The sequence below is a fragment of the Bacillus rossius genome, chromosome 2 (genome assembly GCF_032445375.1).
Source record: "Bacillus rossius redtenbacheri isolate Brsri chromosome 2, Brsri_v3, whole genome shotgun sequence".
NCBI lineage: Eukaryota > Metazoa > Arthropoda > Insecta > Phasmatodea > Bacillidae > Bacillus > Bacillus rossius.
The window spans coordinates 73,060,990-73,084,586 of NC_086331.1; the positions used below are offsets into that span (position 1 = coordinate 73,060,990).

Below are 23,597 nucleotides of genomic sequence, written 5' to 3' on the forward strand. Positions count from 1 at the left end.
ACTTAATTTGGACGCCATTTTGTGTCACTTCAGCTGTCTATGCTGGAGTTGGTGTGGAGCTGCTTGCCCAGAGTGCGAACTATCGATTACAAGTGTTCGCTAGTACGCGAGAAGTCTCTAGGAAGGTTCATGGTCATGGGCCAGAGACAAAGGGTGAATGGCTAGGATACCATTAACACATAAATAAAAGAATATTGATGGATCACTGATTATAATCCCAACACATCCGTTTACAAGGTGCAGTCCTATGCCATAGCTCACCACATGCAAAATCTGGAAGCTCATCCTTACAAACAGCATGTTGCCTGCTAGCATACACAAATGATTGAAAACTAATGTAATTGGAGTCGAAAATGTAAATATTGTTATGTGTATGGTGGCTCACAACGGCACAATGATGACGATGCTATGAACACAGAGTATAATTCCCGGTCTTGCGGCGACAATGTATGTATGTGTGTATGTATTGTACCTGTAAAAATGTTAGGCACTTTTTTGGCTAATGCACACTCCTATGGCCCAATACATAACAAGGTTAGACACTAGTTTACTATTATACATAACATTGGTCGAAGGAAGTTCCATGTGAATTACAGTGTCAGTTAAGGCCGTTTCTGGCCTAAAGCTAAGTTGAAGTGCCCCATAGCACCCTAAGTCAGTAAGGAAGGTATATAACCTCAGAGACTTATTCGTTTGTGTGCCCATTTCGCCCAGAGACGAACCTGCATGCATGGAGCTGGAGCACCTTTTAGCTGAGTTTAAAGTTAGCTGAGGCCTAGCCCATGGAACAGAAGAAAACGAATTCGGGATTCATAGACTACCACTCACCCAGGTCATGATAATTCCGTAGCATGCGAATGTATCCTGCCTCGACACCAGCGGGAGACCAACTGTAAGCCTGTAGTGGAATCGCGCCACTCGAGTTCTTGTAGCGCACTTTCTTCCACTGCCCTGGTGAGTTGTCAAAGGGACATAACTGCCTTTGCGAGCAGGGTGAGCACTATTGACTGTCATAAATGCACTTACTGTTTAGTCACTATGTACATTATTTTTAAAGTAAATTTTATTATATTTACATAATTTCTGGTTTAACTACCTGTTATTTTAGCATATATTATTCATAATGAAAGTATCATCTCAAATATTTAAAAAAATGGAGGTGTTGTAGCAGTCTACCTTGGGAGTCCGAGACATGCAGATATGTGTACATGGGATTGCATTCAACATTTGTGTGTACTTTTCATGCCATTTGGTTAAAGATGGTTTCAGCTAGGCACTGCCTGTATACATCTCCCTATATAACAAACGCTGCCACATTATCATGTTAATATGGATGTGCATACACCAACAAAAGCATCAACACACTTTATGTGAAGTGCCATACAAAAACATTTGAAATGGATTTACACAACTGAATGGACGAGACATTCGACATATAGGAAGACAATCTGGTGGCTGTCGAGATGGATGGTCACCAACGATACATATTTATCAAATTGACTTTCATGACACACAGCGAGAGGATCATGAGGATGACTGGTGGTGGTTTATCACAGATTATAACAGCATCGGCTGAGTTTTTTCGGCAGACATTGTAATTACTTTAGACAACCTTAAAACAATATATGTGATCAATCTGCCTGTTGGAGTTAGAAATTAAGATATTGGTAATCCTATGACACGATACAGTAAAGTCTTGTCTTTAATTGATGAGCTATTGGTGGGAAGGGGCATTACAAATACCAGTTGAAAACCAGAATATCTGCTGTCAAGATTGAGTTACATAACGACATACTGCCAATACTGACAGTGGAAGATCGCACAGCCATAGAAGTTTACGACAGCCTGCCACGAGGTGCGCCAGGACACATGCGGGTGACCAGCCCCACAGCACTGTGCTATGACATGCACTCCGTGGTCAGGCGCTCTTGGGGTCAGTCACTCGTGGGTGGAGTGCGCGACACAGCTCCGGGCAAGCACAACACAAGTGACACTACAGCATTACTGGAAAACACCAGTTTAAACCCCAACAGGCAATAACACAGCCGGGATTTCTAGACAAATTGTTCCCATTCAGCGAGTACTGTCAAACATGTCACTCTTCCTGTAACAAGACATTGTGAAGGTAAACACTTACAACGACAAGGAAATGATTACAAGAAACTTAGATGAATTATTGAGGGAAGAGGAACAGTAAGATGATGAGTTGTCAGGGTGAGTGACAGGAAAATATGCAGACAAACAAAATGCAAGGAAAAAAGGGAGTACCAAGGATTTGCTTGGTGTAAGACACAAAGAGAAACAATTTTGTCATAACAGTCATAGCCCCTAATGAAATACAAGTTTCCTGGATGGATCTCAATTACAAAGAGCTTACTCTCTAGTTGTAGCTGAACAGGCTATAGAACACTTAAAGAAGGTCTTCCATGGCTTGCCTTTGGTAAAACTCAATAAATGTAGGAAATAATCCAAGTGCATTGATCCGTGTTCTGATAGTAGCAAAAGTAAATGTCTGCGCTATGAAAATGGCATATCAATGTTGTGTGTTTTACGGTCTATTATACACTCATGCCATAGATGTAATTTTCATACAAGAAATATCTCTAAATCAGATGCCAAACTTCTATAACTGGAATGTTTATACAAAGTTGGCACCCAAAAAAGAGGGATAACTTTCATTACTTTCATTACACATAAACATTTGAACATATCCTTCATAACCAATCATTTCGGGAACACTATTCATTCCTTCACCACCACCTGAATGTGTAAACTCTAAGCAAGCCAAGACAGATTTTTATAGACACAAAATTTTACTGTTCTTAGAAGGTTACCAGTACAAGATAATATTTGGTGGTGACATTAATTGTGCTTTCAACCTTATTGACCACCATGGTGGAGCATATCCGACTAACATGGTGTAGCAAATTTTAGTCACAGCCATGCTAGTTGAAGATGTTGTTGATATACTACAAGTCCTTCAATCCCACTCTACATTCCATTGCCATGCTTTTAGTATGACGTTAAAACATTTTTACTTTTCAAGAAATAACCACATTTTAGGTAGAAGCTATGACATCATCCTAGCAGACTTCACAGATCATTCCCTTGTATTATGCATATCTCCTATCCTATACTAAATCCACTTCTCGGATGAAACAACTAGCGCCTGCAGACAAGATTACTGGAGCAAGATGAAGTAGATATGGAGTTCCAGAAATAATGGACTACATGGACTAAACTAAAACCACGATACGCTGATGTAGCAGAATGGTGGGAAAATTGTACAAAAACGAGCATCCGGCACCTCTTTCAATACCACAGAACACATGTACGATGGGAGCAAGCATCACTCCGGTGTCTATACAAGCGGTCTCTATGAGATCTCGGTGCTGCCTGCATCGCCGACAGTGATCAACATCAGGTTAGAGACCGTAGGCTCAAAAAATATTATGACCATCAAATATATATGGAAGAATGGCTGCAATTTATTAACACCAATAGCACATTACAAAATGAGAGACTCAGCATATATGCCTTGGCGAACAAACAAAAAATAAAAACGAAAAGATGGATTGACATATTACAATACCTAAAGGGCAGTACTCTACGAGACACAGCAGCAATCGCGACAACCTTCCGTATACACTGTATGGACCTATACTCAGAACACCAGGTAGACAGTGATGCAGGGATACCCTTCATACAAAGTGTCACAGCCCGTCTGAGCTCTCCTGGAGAGTGTAATTACAGACGAAGAAATTACAAAAAATATTTACGATGCTCCAAAAAGAAAATCAATCACCAGGGAAGGACGGGGATCCCATACGAACTTTACCAACAATATTGGCCAATAATAAGAAATGATTTTTGTGAAATGGTCCATACGGTGATGCACCGAAGAGAAATTCGCAAATCACAAACAAACAGCATTCTTGTTTTAATTCGAAATACAAATAAAAATAAAAATTTGTGGATTGTAGACATAATTCTTCTTTGCACAGGCTATAAAAGCATAGCATGTACATTGTCGCATAGAATAAAAGTTGTACTGCCTGAAATAATTGTACACAAACAATTTGCGCAGTTCCGAAAAACTTTTTCATACATGGGATATCAGTACTAAGTGATCTACAGCTACTTGCAATATATATTCGCGGACCAGTTGTGTACCTAAACATTGACCTCGATAAAGCTTTTGATAAATTTTCTTGACAAACTTATGAATCATGTATGATTTAGGCCAAATGTGAATATACTCCACACATTGCTAAATCGCTCCAGAAGGCATATATATCTTATTGGGAAAGTGTGCGAAGAATTTGATATCCAGTCGTTCATGCGCCAGGTAGCCCCTTGTCCATTGCAATATTTTTATTATATATATTCACAGAACCACTGATCCGATAACTCCATGTGACACTAACGGGAAAAAGATTGAAGAACATCGGATTACATGCAGTGTCTCTGCAGGTGATGTCACTTGCATAGTACGGCGACAAGAAATACACATTACAGAAATCATGCTGACCAGCTTTAGCTGTGCTTCTACAGCCCAAGTTAACCAAGCAAATTTAAAGATATTAGATTTCAAGACGGCAGTCAATACACTGCGCGAAGTGAGACCTTACACCACAAGGGAAACATTCTGCACACAAGGGACCACCTTCATTCAAACTACTATGCAGATGAACAAGTTAAATTGAGACTCTGGGGCTCACAATGTAAGAAAGATGAAGTCTTGTAGAAGAACGACTTCATTGAGTGAGTGCATATCATTATTACATACCTTACTTGCTTTTTAAACAATGGTACGTAGCACAGCTGATCCCCATGTCACGTGGAACAGAGGCACAAATCCGCCAATACATAGGTTGGTTCCTATGGTGTGGATTTCTTTTCTGGACCAGTCACGAACAGATAACACAGAAACCTGAACACGGTTTAGTAGGACTGTTTGACCATGAACTTAAAGCCACAAAGCCAAACCCCTGTTTGAAAAAAAAAAAAATTTTATTCAACGATTACTGACCTACGACGAAGATGGCATGGCTTTACATCATGAAGAATGGACAAACGAAAAGGTTCTTCCACATAAACATGTATCAGCAGTAAAATAGTTGTGACGGAATATACGTGAATTGCCCCACGGTGAGTGTGTTTCTATCTACCCGGTCGTTATATGACAAATATTGCCAAACAGTCAATATTACTCCCAGAGTACCTACAAACCAAAGGAAATACTTTAACTAGATGCATATATGGAAGAACATAGAAAATGTCGAAATTTCGACAAATCTCCGAGCATTCGCATAAGCATTCATAAACGATCTCACTCCTACAAAAATTAGATGTCATATTTCCCTGGACAATGATGATCGTTGTGCATTCTGAGAACATTGTGATACAACACTTCACCTAGTCACTAATTGTGTATATTCTGAACCCCTTTAGATTTGGTGTTGAATACATATTGCAAGACAACTCGCTGTCCCGATCCATGAGATTAATGTAGAGAAAACATACTTTTTTTATTTTTCAGTGTTTCCCGCCGTATAATGGAAAACTTTATTCTGGCTAATAATGAACTTGATTGACTGTACCATACACACACAAACACGTTATTTAGTACGTGAAATTGAAGAAAAACTTCGTAGTGCCCGATGAACTCTGATCTAAACCAAAAATCTTTAACCAAAGTGTGGCCCTTACCTCTTTTTCTTTTGATCTGAAAATAAAACGATGTAATGTTAATACCCTTGTGAATGTAAAATGTGAAAAATTGAGTTTGGGCACATGCACTTAAGCCTCTGCCCACAAATGTCCCTATGTAGATGTAACATTTGACAGCTGCCTAAAACTAACTGTCAATAAAAAATTTCAAAAATAAATATTTGATTAGGTCAAGAAGTTCTGGTTCAGAGGGAATTTTGTGAGTTCAAATCTCTCCTAAAATAATAGTTTTTTGTTGTGTTGTTGTATAAATTATGTATATTTCATTGTTGTTCAAACAAATAAAGACTTATAAACATTTTTAGGGTACCTAAAATATTTAGTGTTAAGATTGTCTTGCCTAGCTTTATCAGCTTACTCAGATATTTTTTTGTGATATTTTTATTATTTTATTGTAACTATTTATTTGAAGACTAAATTTCAAAAATATTCTACCTTTTTATAAACCATGTTTTAAACACTTAATTTGTATTCAAACAAATAAAGAACAAAACAGTTAAAAGTTAGCACTGGTAAAGTAACACTTGATAAACTAAACTCTATAGTCTAACACAATATAAAGTCTCCCTAAAATTGTACCTAATTTTTGTAAATGAAAATTAATACCAAATCACTTTGAAGAGTAAAAAAATTAAATTTGTTGGAGAACCTAACCCAAAACAATTTCATGCAGCAGTATGCCTCATTGTGCAGTCATCCTACACACTTATCTAAACCCACTGATAGAAATATCCCTCTACTATATTTTGTAACTACTTTCAAAAATGCAGATTAGGCATTTCAAAAGAAATTTCGTACTACTTAATAACATTTATCATATATCCTTAGAGTTAAAAATAAAGGACAAATACTAATACAAATTGATTTCTAAAAACTTCCTCCCTCTATCCCTTCCCCCGAAATTATCATTTTGCTACATATTGATGAAATTTTGCATAAATGATGTTTCAAATTAAAGGAAAATTAAAGTCTGCATCTGAATTCTACAAAAAAAAAATCTTTTCCCCCCTTTTACGAAGTTTGATTTTTCTCTGCGTAAAGAATGGCCAACACAAACACGTAATACATATACTTATGAATTATGTAATTGAACTCTATATACATAATGCTGCACAATATTTTCAGGAACAGAAGTTATGTGAGCAAATTTTTATAATTTTGGTAACAATGTCAAAATATCTTTGTGTATGAAATAAAAAAGAAGTATAAATGATAACGCGCGTGCATAAGTACATGCATGCACCCCTTTTTTATTTCAGTCTATGTTTTCCTTCGGAGAGTTTTGAACCTTGAAAATTTTTACTATAATAATTTTTATAAAATTTTCTTAACACTTCAATTTTAATAAACAATAAATTGTTAAGTTATTAAATAAATTCTTTATTGAAATATTGAAGTTCACTAAAAGTGTTGCATCTTCCCCTTAAAATCTCTGCGTATAATCTTCTCTGCGTCAAACACAAATGATCCGTACAAAGTTTTCTATGATTTGTGGAAAATTCGTTCAAGGAGATGATAATTTGTGAGTCTTCTTAGTAGTTTTAAGGTAAATTGATTTTGGTCATAATATGGGATTGTTGGAGTTTAAAGTATTCCAGGTTCGTCTCTAAGTCCATTGAAATCTTGAAACGCGCCTGACCCACTAGCACTTACACCTCAATCATACACTTGTAGGGACTTTTAAATACTACTCACAGTTTTAAGGAAACTTAGGGGGCTGTCTACAACCATGAAATACTTTCAACTGGGCTCGGGATTGGTCCCATTTAAGCAGGGGAAAAATATTAATAGTACGGTTTATGGTGTGGTGAATGTTTCAGTCCAGAATGGCAGGACGACATCTTTGTGTGGAGGAGCGCTGATCAACAAGCGTTATGTGGTCACTGCGGCTCACTGCATTTATGGAGACCCAAGGAAGTACAAGCTGTGAGTACTTCACAACACATACCCTTCAGCATATATTTTTAAGGCCCTTTCAAAGTTCCAAACCTTGGTATCCTACAAAGTTTCAGGGGTGATGTCACAAACTTTCAGCCATAGCGGAGGTCGCCACCGTCAGTTTGAGTTTAAGAAACCGGGCCCAGCAACGCTGGGATGTCTAGTGCAGTAGAATACAACAGGCCTATTTGAACTACTGTAGCGAACAGTAGTCTACAAGTTCAGGGACATTGACAAAATATTTTGAACATATTAGGAGGCAGTATGGTAGTTTTAGTATCATTAACAAATACACTTCTCCTTTCCCCCTTAATGTTATGCCATTTTGGTACGTGTAGACTCAAATGATCTAAAGTTTATATCTCTTGTACTTTCAGATTTACAAATTGCAGTGGCGGGTACAGTTATTTATTTTGGAAGGCGATATAAAAAAAAGCATTTATGTTTTCAATAAATTATGTAATCAACAAAGGGTTTGGACAGTTACATTACTATTCCCAGATGCTTGACTGCATTTAAGATTTGTGATTTTAGGTATAATAACAGGTCACATTGCATCGCCCAAAATAAAATAATAAAATTCTGCCTTCACCGAGATCTCGCATAATTTTTCATAACTTGGGAGGAGGAAACGGGGTTATATTTCCTATCCCCGCCACCTTTATGACCACCACTGCTTGTTTTGATTCTGATTGAACAGTTGAAACGCGATCTCCATTTGGCGTGGAGTGCCACTGCTCGAGAAAATAAGGCTTCATACAAAAGCTTTGTCTATAACAATGAGAGATAGTACAGCGGAGCTTGATGGAAATAAAACTACAATGGCCACTGCATATATGGATTTTTAAGTTACCGAAATAACTTATATATTTATATTAGTTATCTAGTAATTTTTAACATGTATTTATTTCTTTGTCTAGTGGTTTGCGAGCTTACATAGTAAAAAGCCTGCTATAAATGCCATACCGGCAACAGTTAAAATTCATGTATAAAAAGTAAAGTAAAATGAAATTAAGAGAGGTGAAGACGTTAGACTGGAAAACTAAAGTTCATGGGTTCAGTAATCTGTCAGTTTACTCAGGCGAAAATAAGCGTGTGTTAAGTGTTTCACAAAAAAAAATAATTAAAAATAGTAGGGTAAAGTAAGGTAATTTCGTGACACAGGTAATTTCGTGACATTTTTTATGACGTTTGTAACGAAAATACCAGCGGTTTTTTGGAGCTGCATTTTGGTCTGGTAGTTTCAGCGTTCTCCATTAGATAATGTGGTATGTATCGTTCGTGTCTTGGAATGCGTCAACGTCACAAAACAAAAGTTTTCGTAAAAGTGAGCAAAGTGTCGTTAAATTTGAGTACTCTTTTGCAGGTTTAACTTCGAATATTCATAAAAGGATCCATGTACATGGTATATTAGCATTTAATACACAGTTTTGTAGAGAATCTAAACCTCTTACAGTGTGAATAATTTTATGATTTTCCACGTCTGTATACAGTTGTTATTGCTTATGTTGTTCATGGCGTTTCTTAGCATTTTTGTCCTTGTTAAAGATACATTTTCAAAGCCTTTAATATGAATTGATCTTGTAAGTTTTCTAAGCTTGTTAGAACAAAATTATTATGAGAGTTTGTGTTGTAAATTAAGTTTACAATAACTTAGTTTCACTTAGAAAGCTAATTATAGTGTGTCACGAAATTACCTATATCACGAAATTACCTATATCACGAAATTACTTATTGGCTACCACAAAAATATATTGGCTCTTATTTTATTTTTCAGTTGAATGATGAATAAAACAAGAAGTAAATACAGAAAATATGACTCAAGACAGTTAATTGCAGCTGCTGAATTCGTTAAACAACAAAATTGTTCACTTTATAAAGCCTCCAAGGAAATGGGTGTGCCATGGAGTACACTAAGAGACTGTCTAAAAAATAGCACCTGTGAAAACAGAAATGAACCTCTGCCAAAACTAGGAAGACCATTCGCTCTCACTTCAAACCTATAAATTAGTCTGTATAATTACATCATAGAGATGCAAGAGTTAGGATTTGGTTTAACTGTTTCTACAGTAAGGAAATTAGCACATGAACTCGCAAAAAATGCCGGCCGTGAAAATTTATTAAATTCCGACAGTGAAAGTGCAAGAAAATGGTGGTGGACATATTTCAAGAGTAGGTACAATCACTCATTAAGATCTCCAGAAAAACCTTGCAGCATACAGGGCTTCTATGGCAAATGAAGAAATCATTGAGGATTTTTATATTAAATTAGAGGAATTACTGGACAGATTGGATATCAAAGAAGCACCTGATAGGCTATGGAACTGTGACGAAACAGGTCTTTCGTATGTCGTGAAAGCAAACAAAGTTGTAACAGCAGTGGGAAAGCGATATGTTTATAAGAGACTTTATGCAGACAGGGGAGAATAACATACACTTTTGGGATGTGCGTGCACAAATGGGACATGTATTCCGCCTATGATTATTTTCAAAGGTGTCAGGTGGAACGATAACCTAAAGAGAGATTGTTTGCCTAATGCAATAGGGAAGTTGTCTCCAAAAGGGTGGATTAACAGTGATCTGTACTTTGAATGGTTCCAGTTCTTTGTAGCCTCCATTCCTCCTGCTCGACCAGCCATCCTCTTCATGGATTCACACGCATCGCATATTAACCCTGAAGTTATTTCGTTTGCGAAAGAAAATCATATTTTCTTATTTACTTTCCCAGCCCATACAACTCATTTGTTGCAACCGTTAGTTGTAGGAGTTTACAAATCCCTAAAATCACATTGGGGTCAACATTTAACTCCTACATGAAGGGAAATCCAACGGAAAAACCAAATAGAACAATTTTCATACTATTATGAATACTGCCTTTATTGAGAGCTTCTGCACTAAGAACATTACAAATTCTTTCAAGAAAACGGGAATTCATCCATTCAACAAGTGTGCTATTCCTAAGGAAGCTTTTGAACCCTCCAAACTAACAAACAAGCCTCTACCTCAAGAACAGCCGGAAAAGGATCAGATATTGGTAGCTGACAAGATCTTGGTCCTGCAATCAATGTCAAGAGACACCCTCATTAACAAAGGAAAGAGAAAGCGAGACTCAAGTGCAAGATGCCTTACTCCAGTAGGAGAAATTACCACCTTGGGGTCAATAAAATACGCATCATTGAGACCTGCCACTTCAACTTTAAATGCTGCCCTACCAACATCGAATCCTGTAATGTCATCATCGAAGGATATCTTATCAACATCCAAGGCTACCCCATCAACATCCAAGGCTACCCCATCAACATCCAAGGCTGTCCCATCAACTACTAAGGCTACCCCATCAACTTCCAAGATTGTCCCATCAATTTCCAAGGCTACCCCATCGACTTCCAAGACTGTCCCATCAACTTCCAAGACTGTCCCATCAACTACTAAGGCTACCCCATCAACTTCCAAGGCTGTCCCATCAACTACTAAGGTTACCCCATCAACTTCCAAGGCTGTCCCATCAACTTCCAAGATTGTCCCATCAACTTCCAAGGCTGTCCCATCAACTACTAAGGCTACCCCATCAACTTCCAAGGCTGTCCCATCAACTTCCAAGGCTGTCCCATCAACTTCCAAGATTGTCCCATCAACTTCCAAGGCTGTCCCATCAACTTCCAAGGCTGTCCCATCAACTTCCAAGGCTGTCCCATCAACTTCAAAAGCTTCGACACCAACATTAGAACCGTTCATATCTGGTCCAGAACTTCGCGAATGCAAGACAAAATCAAAGGAAGTCCAAATTCTTTATGAAGATTGGATCTGTGGTATGTGCGGGAACAGTTATTTCAGAGATGTTCAAATAAGAAATGGCGCTTAATGGGTGCAATGCTGTTATTGCTTGATGCCTTATCATGAAGAGTGCCAACCTGCTGATTCTGAGGAACTAGTTTTCATGTGTGATAATTGTGCTAATGCTGAAAGTGAGTTGAGCGAGGTAAGCATCTAAAAAAAACTAGACTAAACCTAATTTTTCGAAGGTTATTTGAACATTTTTTTGAAGAAATGAAGAAAACAGCAATTAGAATGCATGTTACAAGTTAAAATTATATTATTTGTTATTATAGTTGGTATTTGTTTGAAAATATTTGTATTTTTATTGTATCACGAAATTGCCTAACCCCTATCACGAAATTAGATACCCATATCACGAAATTACCTGTCAAACCATTTAAAATTTGAAATTAAATTTTGTGTTGAAAATATGTATATAATTGCAAGTTTATTACTTATAATGTTAGTATTACACAGAAGTTAAACAATTTTGGCCAAATACGACAGTAATGGTTGAATAAAACAATATTTATTAGCGAAAAATTAATTTTATCACGAAATTACCTTACTTTACCCTATTTAAGTAAGCATCATGGGTTAAGATACTTAAGATTCAAAATAAAAATTTAAATAAAAAATGTTGTAGGTGTGAGAATACATAGTGATGTAGGAAGTTGCAGTTATCATTGACGTCACATTTCATCAGGTAAGGAAGTAACAAACTATTTAGTTTTTGTTTGTACACTTCCGATTCGAGGAATAAAGAGACCATTAAAATACAATAGGCACGAGGCATATGCAACTGGACGAAACGCGCATGCACTTTGGACTTCGTCATGTAAAATTAACGTTGCATGATGCAATATTTAATATTACTTTTGAAGCCATGTTTGTTCCAACACAATTTTCATGGATTATAAATTATAGTTTTTTTTTTAATTTTCGATTATATCATTAAAGACTATTCAAGTTTACAAAGTGTATTCCTGGATAGTTTGGCTATCAAAAGGTTTATTTTGGCATGCCAGTATGCTTAGTACGTCCCCTAATGTCCACGGAGGCGACTATATACAGGTTAATACTGCCAAGCATGGGTATGCCATCATGACTATTTGAGCTTGTGGGTATAGAGGAAACGCGCATGTGCAGTGGACTTCAACTAGTTAAAATTCTGCGGCATAATGCGAGCGCATTTCGTTGGGTTTCCGTCGCCTACTAAAATTTCGCCTTCAATGCATCTAAAGAAGTAAAACTTCAAAAATAGTCTAGAAATATTTATCGGGGGGAAACATACTTATAAAAACCTTAATAACACCTACATTTGGAGGAACTATAATGGTATACAATCATAGTTTGTGCTTTATTATCTAAATATTGTAGTACAATTAAATAGCATTGGTTGTAAATTCATCCATGCTTATCACGGAGTAAAAACACACAAAGAGATGACATTAAAAAAATCATAACATTTTGTTATATTATATTTTTATAGTAATTTACTTAAACAGTAGTTGAAAAAACAAGAGCCTTTGTAAGTGGAAATTTCAATTATTAATGAAAGCAACATTTCCTCAGATTAGGTAACTACCCTTGTGTGCTAGGTGTAGTGTCGGTGGTGGAGCTCACCATCTTTGATTTTGAAGTCACGGCTACCATCTGTGGGAACCTTGACCTTTGACTTGACTGCGACGTCCATATTAGACGACCATGACCCCGGCCGCCATCTAATTTCCGCCATTTTGAATGATGACATGACAGTCACTTTCTTCGATTCTGATGTCACATCCGCCATCTTCGATACTTACGTCACAGCCGCAATCTTCGATTCTTATTATTTTAATGTCAGAGTTATCATTAACCATACACACACTACTTCAATAAAATAAAATCATGATACTTGATTGAAAATCTCACTAACTTGTATTTGCAAATTTGCATAAAAATTCATTCAATTATAAACTATTTATAATATTGTACTTTTGAAGCAATTTCAAACCATTTTTATGTTCGAAAATTTATGAAACTGTAAATTAGATAACGTTTATTTTTTGTTCCGAATTTTAAAATTAAAGTTAGAATTAGTAGTATATGATAGGGGCTCCGAGATCAGGGTTCAGGGTGTGGATTGAAGATTGTCGGTCCACCATCTTGGATTGTGACGTCACGGCGGCCATCTTGGATTGTGACGTCACGGCGGCCATCTTGGATAAGCGTAACGTGACACTTTTTCGTGCGTGCAGCCAGCGTAACGGGACACAGCGTAACGGGACACAGCGTAACGGGACACAGCGTAACGGGACATAACGTAACGGTACAAGTATATCACGGCGTCCATCTTGAATCCGCCATTTTGTATGACGTCATTGTGTGTTCTCGAAAATTCCGGTGATGTGTTTTCCGCCATTTTGAATTATGACGTCACCGTTGCAATTTTCGTTACGGCCGCCATCTTTAACTTTTTTATTTATTATCCGATTTTAATGAAAATTTTTTAAAAATTATAAAAAAATTCACTTAATAAAATGTTAATCAAAAATATCGAAAAAAACATATATTTACGACACGGAGTTCGGAGTCCTCGGTTCGAACCCGACAGAGGCAAAAAAAAATAAAAATGGCGACCGATCCAACCCTCACAGTGGACGCAGGCAGACTGACCCCCACCACTTATGTCAATGCACATATACCATCAGGTAGTATGACATCATGTCCGCCATCTTGAAATTCGGACGCCATCTTGAAAATCTTTATTTATTATCCGATTTTAATGAAAAAAATTCCAAAATTCATCAAAAAATTAACGTATTTGAATTCTGTTTGATTATATCGATGCACGTCCTTGGTTCGATTCCCGACGAGAGTAAACAGTCGATCCTTCCTCCATGAAAGCTACCTAGACTGATCTACCACCACCAATACCAAAGTATATACCGTCAACTGGTATGACATCATGTCCGCCATCTTGTCTTCATATGCTGGAGACCGCCATCTTGTTTTCGTATGCTAGAGTGTACCGATACCATGTAGTATAATTATCTGGTCACCACACCTTTGACCTTGACCTTGACCTTGAAATTTGACCTTGACCTTGAAATTTGACCTTGACCTTGAAATTTGACCTTGACCTTGAAATTTGACCTTGACCTTGAAATTTGACCTTGAAATTTGACCTTGACCTTGAAATTTGACCTTGACCTTGAAATTTGACCTTGACCTTGAAATTTGACATTGACCTTGAAATTTGACCTTGACCTTGAAATTTGACATTGACCTTGAAATTTGACCTTGACCTTGAAATTTGACCTTGACCTTGAAATTTGACCTTGACCTTGAAATTTGACCTTGACCTTTAAATTTGACTTTGACCTTGAAATTTTACTTTGTCCTTGTCGACCATCATGGACCCGACATTTAATGTTCAGTACATGCTACCAGGAGCGACCAACTGCTGGAGTACGTCATCTTGTGTGTGTACTCATATTATAGAGTACATTTACATCTGGTTAATTTTATTTTAACCTGCTACAGTGCAGTAATCATTTATTACCGAGGTGCCCACCGCCATCTTGAAATTCGGACGCCATCTTGAAATCATGTAATAATGTAGCTAGAAAAGCGGGAAAAAATCCAAAATTCATCAAAAAAATCACTCATTAACTTACAAATCGAATCGATGGATCCCTGTCCACGGTTCGATTCTTGACCAGAGACAGTTGTAACTAATTATTAAATAAATGTTAGGTTCTGTTTTCCATTACCTTTCGCGGAGTTTATTAATCATTCACTCTACGAAAATCAACTCAAGTCAATATACCGGACCAACGAATTAAATCAGTGCCGATTAGCCTATTATGAAAGTCTAATTTTTCATTAATCTGAATAACATATAAGCCGTTCATGTACAAAGCCACACATATAGATCAATTGCCTTCAGTCCATGAGACCGAGTCATGTCATTATCAGACGTATAGGCTAGTCATTTCAGGACCACATGACCTTCGTAATCCATCGTGACATTTTTATACATTCTAAAAGAAACAAGTAACCTTGTAAAATATTTTAGTAACACCAAGAGGTGATAAACTAGTAAATATTCAATCACTACATTTTGTACTACGCGCAATCAACAAAAAAGGAAGCACCAACAACGAAAAGACAGCACCACCAACGAAAAGGCAACACATTTGGAAGCACCGACTACGAAAAGGCAGCACATTTGGAAGCACCGACAACGAAAAGGCAGCACATTTGGAAGCACCGACAACGAAAAGGCAGCACCGACAACGAAAAGGCAGCACCGACAACGAAAAGGCAGCACATTTGGAAGCACCGACAACGAAAAGGCAGCACCGACAACGAAAAGGCAGCACATTTGGAAGCACCGACAACGAAAAGGCAGCACCGACAACGAAAAGGCAGCACATTTGGAAGCACCGACAACGAAAAGGCAGCAGCGACAACGAAAAGGCAGCACATTTGGAAGCACCGACAACGAAAAGGCAGCACCGACAACGAAAAGGCAGCACCGACAACGAAAAGGCAGCACATTTGGAAGCACCGACAAAGAAAAGGCAGCACCGCCAACGAAAAGGAAGCACATTTGGAAGCACCGACAAAGAAAAGGCAGCACCGCCAACGAAAAGGAAGCACATTTGGAAGCACCGACAACGAAAAGGCAGCACCGCCAAAGAAAAGACAGCACATTTGGAAGCACCGACAACGAAAAGGAAGCACCATCAACGAAAAGGCCGCACCGCCAACGAAAAGGAAGCACATTTGGAAGCACCGGCAAAGAAAAGGCAGCACCGCTCACGAAAAGGAAGCACATTTGGAAGCACCGATAAAGAAAAGGCAGCACCGCCAACGAAAAGGAAGCACATTTGGAAGCACCGACAACGAAAAGGCAGCACCATCGACGAAAAGGAAGCACATTAATTTGTCATTGACTGCAATATTCATTGGTTCCAATATTCATTGGCTCCAATATTCATTGGCTCCAATATTCAATGGCTCCAATATTCATTGACTCCAATATTCATTGGCTCCATCAGTCATTGACACCTACAGTCTTTTGGTTCCAAAAGTCTTTTGGCCCCAAATATATTAGGCTAGAATTCTTCGAGTCTAAGAGACTATGAGACCACATGGCTACGAGTCTAAAATGATCTAGGTGGTTACGAGTTATACATGGCTTGCGAGGCTACAGAGCTACGAAGTTTCTAGTATACAGGTTTACATGACTGCGAGGATACAGGACTACAAGTCTGCAAGAGTACTTGACTACGAAGGTACTCGTCTACATGACTCCAGTTACCGCATCTGTCTTCGACAGAATTTTCTCTTTTGCTCCAACTGCTCCATCAGCATTATGTTATAAGATTACAAGGCCTCTTGCTTACGTAGCTTCAAGTCTACGAGCCTCCAATGCATCATGACTACGAGACTACGAGCCATGAGGTTACGAGTCTATGCGATTGCGAGTCTTCTAGGTTACGTGATCGCGAGGCTATAGGACTACGAAGCTTCCAGAACGCATGGTTACGAGACTGCGAGGCTACAATTCTACGAGGTCCCAAGACATCCTGGCTACGCGACTACGAGCCATGAGGTTACGAGACTACGTGACTACGAATCTTCAAGTTTACGAGACTGCGAGGCTACAGAGCTACGAAGCCTCTAGTACACAGGTTTACGTGACTGTGAGGATACAGGACTACCAGTCTTCATGAGTACTTGACTACGAAGCTACTCGTCTACAAGGCTACAATTACAGCATCTGTTTTCGTCAGAATTTTCTCTTTTGCTCCAACTGCACCACCAGCATTATGTTATAAGATTACAAGGCCGCTTGCTTATGTAGCTTCAAGTCTACGAGGATACTTGGATACGTAGCTTCAATTCTACGAGGTCCTAAGACTTCATGACTACGCGACTTCGAGCCATGAGGTTACGAGATTACGTGACTACGAATCTTCATGTTTACGAGACTGTGAGGCTACAGAGCTACGAAGCCTCTAGAAAACGAGTTTACGTGACTGCGTGGATACAGGAATACAAGTTTGCATGAGTTCTTGACTACGAAGCTACTCGTCTACAAGGCTCCAATTGACACATCTGTCTGCGATGGAATTTTCTCTTTTGCTACATCTACGCCATCAGCATTATGTTATAAGATTACAAAGCTACTTGCTTACGTAGCTTCAAGTCTACGAGGCTCCAATACATCATGACTAAGAGACTACGAGCCATGAGGTTACGAGACTATGCGATTGCATGTCTTCAAGGTTACGTCATCGCGAGGCTATAGGACTACGAAGCTTCCAGAACGCATGGTTACGAGAATGCATGACTAATTGGCCGCATGGCTACGAAACTTTATGTCTCTAACTGACTACAATAGCACTATTCAGTGGTGAGAGTTAATTTATTTCATGCAAAGGTACTTGCTGCAAGCAGTTCCGCTTTTCAACATCAGATGACGTCACGTTTTGCTTGCAGGTAAAATAATATTTATTTATTTTATGCGGGATGCGGGTTGTTCACTATCGATCGCATAAGAAGAATGGCATCGATAGTCTTCAAGGAGAAGGAAGTTCGTCCTTCCTGCTAGTGCTTCTCAGATTTCTCACGGTCCGCCATATTGGATTGCGACGTCACGGCTGCCATCTTGGATGGGTGTGACTTTGACCTTTGACCGAAACCGCAGGAATGATCGCAAGCACTCGGATTAATCATCAAAATATTGATAAGAATAATCAGGAGCACACGGAGAAAACCATCATAATATTGGCAAGAATAATCAGGAGCACACAGAGAAAAACGACACACGTTTTCTTTGATATCATAAAATTACAGAAAAAAATATTTAAAAATAAAAATAAATTAATAAAAAATTTAAAATAAAAACAAAAAATACATAAAATTCTGGCTTGTACTAGAACTCTATCTTTGCTCAACAATGATAAGTTAACAAGCTAGCAGAATCTGTTCTGCTAGCTTGTAAACTTATCATTGTTGAGCAAAGATAGAGACCGTGAGACCGCGGACCGTGAGAAATCTGAGAAGCACTAGCAGGAAGGACGAACTTCCTTCTCCTTGAAGACTATCGATGCCATTCTTCTTATGCGATCGATAGTGAACAACCCGCATCCCGCATAAAATAAATAAATATTATTTTACCTGCAAGCAAAACGTGACGTCATCTGATGTTGAAAAGCGGAACTGCTTGCAGCAAGTACCTTTGCATGAAATAAATTAACTCTCACCACTGAATAGTGCTATTGTAGTCAGTTAGAGACATAAAGTTTCGTAGCCATGCGGCCAATTAGTCATGCATTCTCGTAACCATGCGTTCTGGAAGCTTCGTAGTCCTATAGCCTCGCGATGACGTAACCTTGAAGACTTGCAATCGCATAGTCTCGTAACCTCATGGCTCGTAGTCTCTTAGTCATGATGTATTGGAGCCTCGTAGACTTGAAGCTACGTAAGCAAGTAGCTTTGTAATCTTATAACATAATGCTGATGGCGTAGATGTAGCAAAAGAGAAAATTCCATCGAAGACAGATGTGTCAATTGGAGCCTTGTAGACGAGTAGCTTCGTAGTCAAGAACTCATGCAAACTTGTATTCCTGTATTCACGCAGTCACGTAAACTCGTTTTCTAGAGGCTTCGTAGCTCTGTAGCCTCACAGTCTCGTAAACATGAAGATTCGTAGTCACGTAATCTCGTAACCTCATGGCTCGAAGTCGCGTAGTCATGAAGTCTTAGGACCTCGTAGAATTGAAGCTACGTATCCAAGTATCCTCGTAGACTTGAAGCTACATAAGCAAGCGGCCTTGTAATCTTATAACATAATGCTGGTGGTGCAGTTGGAGCAAAAGAGAAAATTCTGACGAAAACAGATGCTGTAATTGTAGCCTTGTAGACGAGTAGCTTCGTAGTCAAGTACTCATGCAGACTGGTAGTCCTGTATCCTCACAGTCACGTAAACCTGTGTACTAGAGGCTTCGTAGCTCTGTAGCCTCGCAGTCTCGTAAACTTGAAGATTCGTAGTCACGTAGTCTCGTAACCTCATGGCTCGTAGTCGTGTAGCCAGGATGTCTTGGGACCTCGTAGAATTGTAGCCTCGCAGTCTCGTAACCATGCGTTCTGGAAGCTTCGTAGTCCTATAGCCTCGCGATCACGTAACCTAGAAGACTCGCAATCGCATAGACTCGTAACCTCATGGCTCGTAGTCTCGTAGTCATGATGCATTGGAGGCTCGTAGACTTGAAGCTACGTAAGCAAGAGGCCTTGTAATCTTATAACATAATGCTGATGGAGCAGTTGGAGCAAAAGAGAAAATTCTGTCGAAGACAGATGCGGTAACTGGAGTCATGTAGACGAGTACCTTCGTAGTCAAGTACTCTTGCAGACTTGTAGTCCTGTATCCTCGCAGTCATGTAAACCTGTGTACTAGAAACTTCGTAGCTCTGTAGCCTCGCAAGCCATGTATAACTCGTAACCAGCTAGATCATTTTAGACTCGTAGCCATGTGGTCTCATAGTCTCTTAGACTCGAAGAATTCTAGCCTAATATATTTGGGGCCAAAAGACTTTTGGAACCAAAAGACTGTAGGTGTCAATGACTGATGGAGCCAATGAATATTGGAGTCAATGAATATTGGAGCCATTGAATATTGGAGCCAATGAATATTGGAGCCAATGAATATTGGAACCAATGAATATTGCAGTCAATGACAAATTAATGTGCTTCCTTTTCGTCGATGGTGCTGCCTTTTCGTTGTCGGTGCTTCCAAATGTGCTTCCTTTTCGTTGGCGGTGCTGCCTTTTCTTTATCGGTGCTTCCAAATGTGCTTCCTTTTCGTGGGCGGTGCTGCCTTTTCTTTGCCGGTGCTTCCAAATGTGCTTCCTTTTCGTTGGCGGTGCGGCCTTTTCGTTGATGGTGCTTCCTTTTCGTTGTCGGTGTTTCCAAATGTGCTGTCTTTTCTTTGGCGGTGCTGCCTTTTCGTTGTCGGTGCTTCCAAATGTGCTTCCTTTTCGTTGGCGGTGCTGCCTTTTCTTTGTCGGTGCTTCCAAATGTGCTTCCTTTTCGTTGGCGGTGCTGCCTTTTCTTTGTCGGTGCTTCCAAATGTGCTGCCTTTTCGTTGTCGGTGCTGCCTTTTCGTTGTCGGTGCTTCCAAATGTGCTGCCTTTTCGTTGTCGGTGCTGCCTTTTCGTTGTCGGTGCTTCCAAATGTGCTGCCTTTTCGTTGTCGCTGCTGCCTTTTCGTTGTCGGTGCTTCCAAATGTGCTGCCTTTTCGTTGTCGGTGCTTCCAAATGTGCTGCCTTTTCGTTGTCGGTGCTGCCTTTTCGTTGTCGGTGCTGCCTTTTCGTTGTCGGTGCTTCCAAATGTGCTGCCTTTTCGTTGTCGGTGCTTCCAAATGTGCTGCCTTTTCGTAGTCGGTGCTTTTAAATGTGTTGCCTTTTCGTTGGTGGTGCTGTCTTTTCGTTGTTGGTGCTTCCTTTTTTGTTGATTGCGCGTAGTACAAAATGTAGTGATTGAATATTTACTAGTTTATCACCTCTTGGTGTTACTAAAATATTTTACAAGGTTACTTGGTCCTTTAGAATGTATAAAAATGTCACGATGGATTACGAAGGTCATGTGGTCCTGAAATGACTAGCCTATACGTCTGATAATGACATGACTCGGTCTCATGGACTGAAGGCAATTGATCTATATGTGTGGCTTTGTACATGAACGGCTTATATGTTATTCAGATTAATGAAAAATTAGACTTTCATAATAGGCTAATCGGCACTGATTTAATTCGTTGGTCCGGTATATTGACTTGAGTTGATTTTCGTAGAGTGAATGATTAATAAACTCCGCGAAAGGTAATGGAAAACAGAACCTAACATTTATTTAATAATTAGTTACAACTGTCTCTGGTCAAGAATCGAACCGTGGACAGGGATCCATCGATTCGATTTGTAAGTTAATGAGTGATTTTTTTGATGAATTTTGGATTTTTTCCCGCTTTTCTAGCTACATTATTACATGATTTCAAGATGGCGTCCGAATTTCAAGATGGCGGTGGGCACCTCGGTAATAAATGATTACTGCACTGTAGCAGGTTAAAATAAAATTAACCAGATGTAAATGTACTCTATAATATGAGTACACACACAAGATGACGTACTCCAGCAGTTGGTCGCTCCTGGTAGCATGTACTGAACATTAAATGTCGGGTCCATGATGGTCGACAAGGACAAAGTAAAATTTCAAGGTTCTAAGTCAAATTTAAAGGTCAAGGTCAAATTTCAAGGTGAAGGTCAAATTTCAAGGTCAAGGTCAAATTTCAAGGTCAAGGTCAAATTTCAAGGTCAAGGTCAAATTTCAAGGTAATGTCAAATTTCAAGGTCAAGGTCAATTTTCAAGGTCAAGCTCAAATTTCAAGGTCAAGGTCAAATTTCAAGGTCAAGGTCAAATTTCAAGGTCAAGGTCAAATTTCAAGGTCAAATTTCAAGGTCAAGGTCAAATTTCAAGGTCAAGGTCAAATTTCAAGTTCAAGGTCAAATTTCAAGGTCAAGGTCAAGGTCAAAGGTGTGGTGACCAGATAATTATACTACATGGTATCGGCACACTCTAGCATACGAAAACAAGATGGCGGTCTCCAGCAGATGAAGACAAGATGGCGGACATGATGTCATACCAGTTGACGGTATATACTTTGGTATTGGTGGTGGTAGATCAGTCTAGGTAGCTTTCATGGAGGAAGGATCGACTGTTTACTCTCGTCGGGAATCGAACCAAGGACGTGCATCGATATAATCAAACAGAATTCAAATACGTTAATTTTTTGATGAATTTTGGAATTTTTTTCATTAAAATCGGATAATAAATAAAGATTTTCAAGATGGCGTCCGAATTTCAAGATGGCGGACATGATGTCATACTACCTGATGGTATATGTGCATTGACATAAGTGGTGGGGGTCAGTCTGCCTGCGTCCACTGTGAGGAATGGATCGGTCGCCATTTTTATTTTTTTTGCCTCTGTCGGGTTCGAACCGAGGACTCCGAACTCCGTGTCGTAAATATATGTTTTTTCGATATTTTTGATTAAAATTTTATTAAGTGAATTTTTTTATAATTTTTAAAAAAAATTTCATTAAAATCGGATAATAAATAAAAAAGTTAAAGATGGCGGCCGTAACGAAAATTGCAACGGTGACATCATAATTCAAAATGGCGGAAAACACATCACCGGAATTTTCGAGAACACACAATGACGTCATACAAAATGGCGGATTCAAGATGGACGCCGTGATATACTTGTCCCGTTACGTTATGTCCCGTTACGCTGTGTCCCGTTACGCTGTGTCCCGTTACGCTGTGTCCCATTATGCTGGCTGCACGCACGAAAAAGTGTCACGTTACGCTTATCCAAGATGGCCGCCGTGACGTCACAATCCAAGATGGCCGCCGTGACGTCACAATCCAAGATGGCCGCCGTGACGTCACAATCCAAGATGGCGGACCGACAATCTTCAATCCACACCCTGAACCCTGATCTCGGAGCCCCTATCATATACTACTAGAATTGATTATAGGCCTATTTAAACCTATTAATTTATATTATGTTACGACTTATGGGTCTATATAGTATGAGGTCGCGCCGAGCACGATCGGTGCTCCCTTTGCCTTGGCAGGCGTCCGACGCGTCAGCCTACTTCGCTTACATCTAGGTTTGGCCCTGCAACTGGACGCTAAAATGCATGCGTATTGGACTTCATGCTGTTAAATTTCCGTTGCACGGAGCACGCGCATTTGGTTGCGCACCTTGGTTTCGCCCCCCGAAGGGGCGTGGAGCAGTGTAGCTTGAAGTGTGTGGTGTCGGCGCTCAGGTCGGCGGTGGTGGTGGGCGAGTATAACACGTCGACGGACCCGGACTGCAAGCAGGACGAGTTCGGCGGCGAGTCCGAGTGCGCGGCGCCTGTGCAGCGCGTGGCGGTCGAGCAGGCCGTCATGCATCCTGACTACAAGCCCACCAGCACGGACCAGTTCCACGACATCGGCGTCATCCGGCTGGTGAAGGACGTCGCCTTCCAAGGTCACTGTTCAACG

General features: G+C 39.4%; 1 protein-coding gene across 1 annotated transcript in view; it reads left to right on the top strand.

The window, feature by feature from the left end:
• The window catches only part of LOC134529373 (serine protease easter), a 106,859-nt gene that overhangs the window by 46,082 nt on the left and 37,180 nt on the right, over window positions 1–23,597 (top strand). Inside the window, exons 3-4 of the mRNA XM_063363370.1 lie at window positions 7,554–7,659; window positions 23,378–23,583. Of these exons, the coding sequence (XP_063219440.1) occupies window positions 7,554–7,659; window positions 23,378–23,583 (312 nt within the window). The remainder of the gene's footprint in view (window positions 1–7,553; window positions 7,660–23,377; window positions 23,584–23,597) is intronic.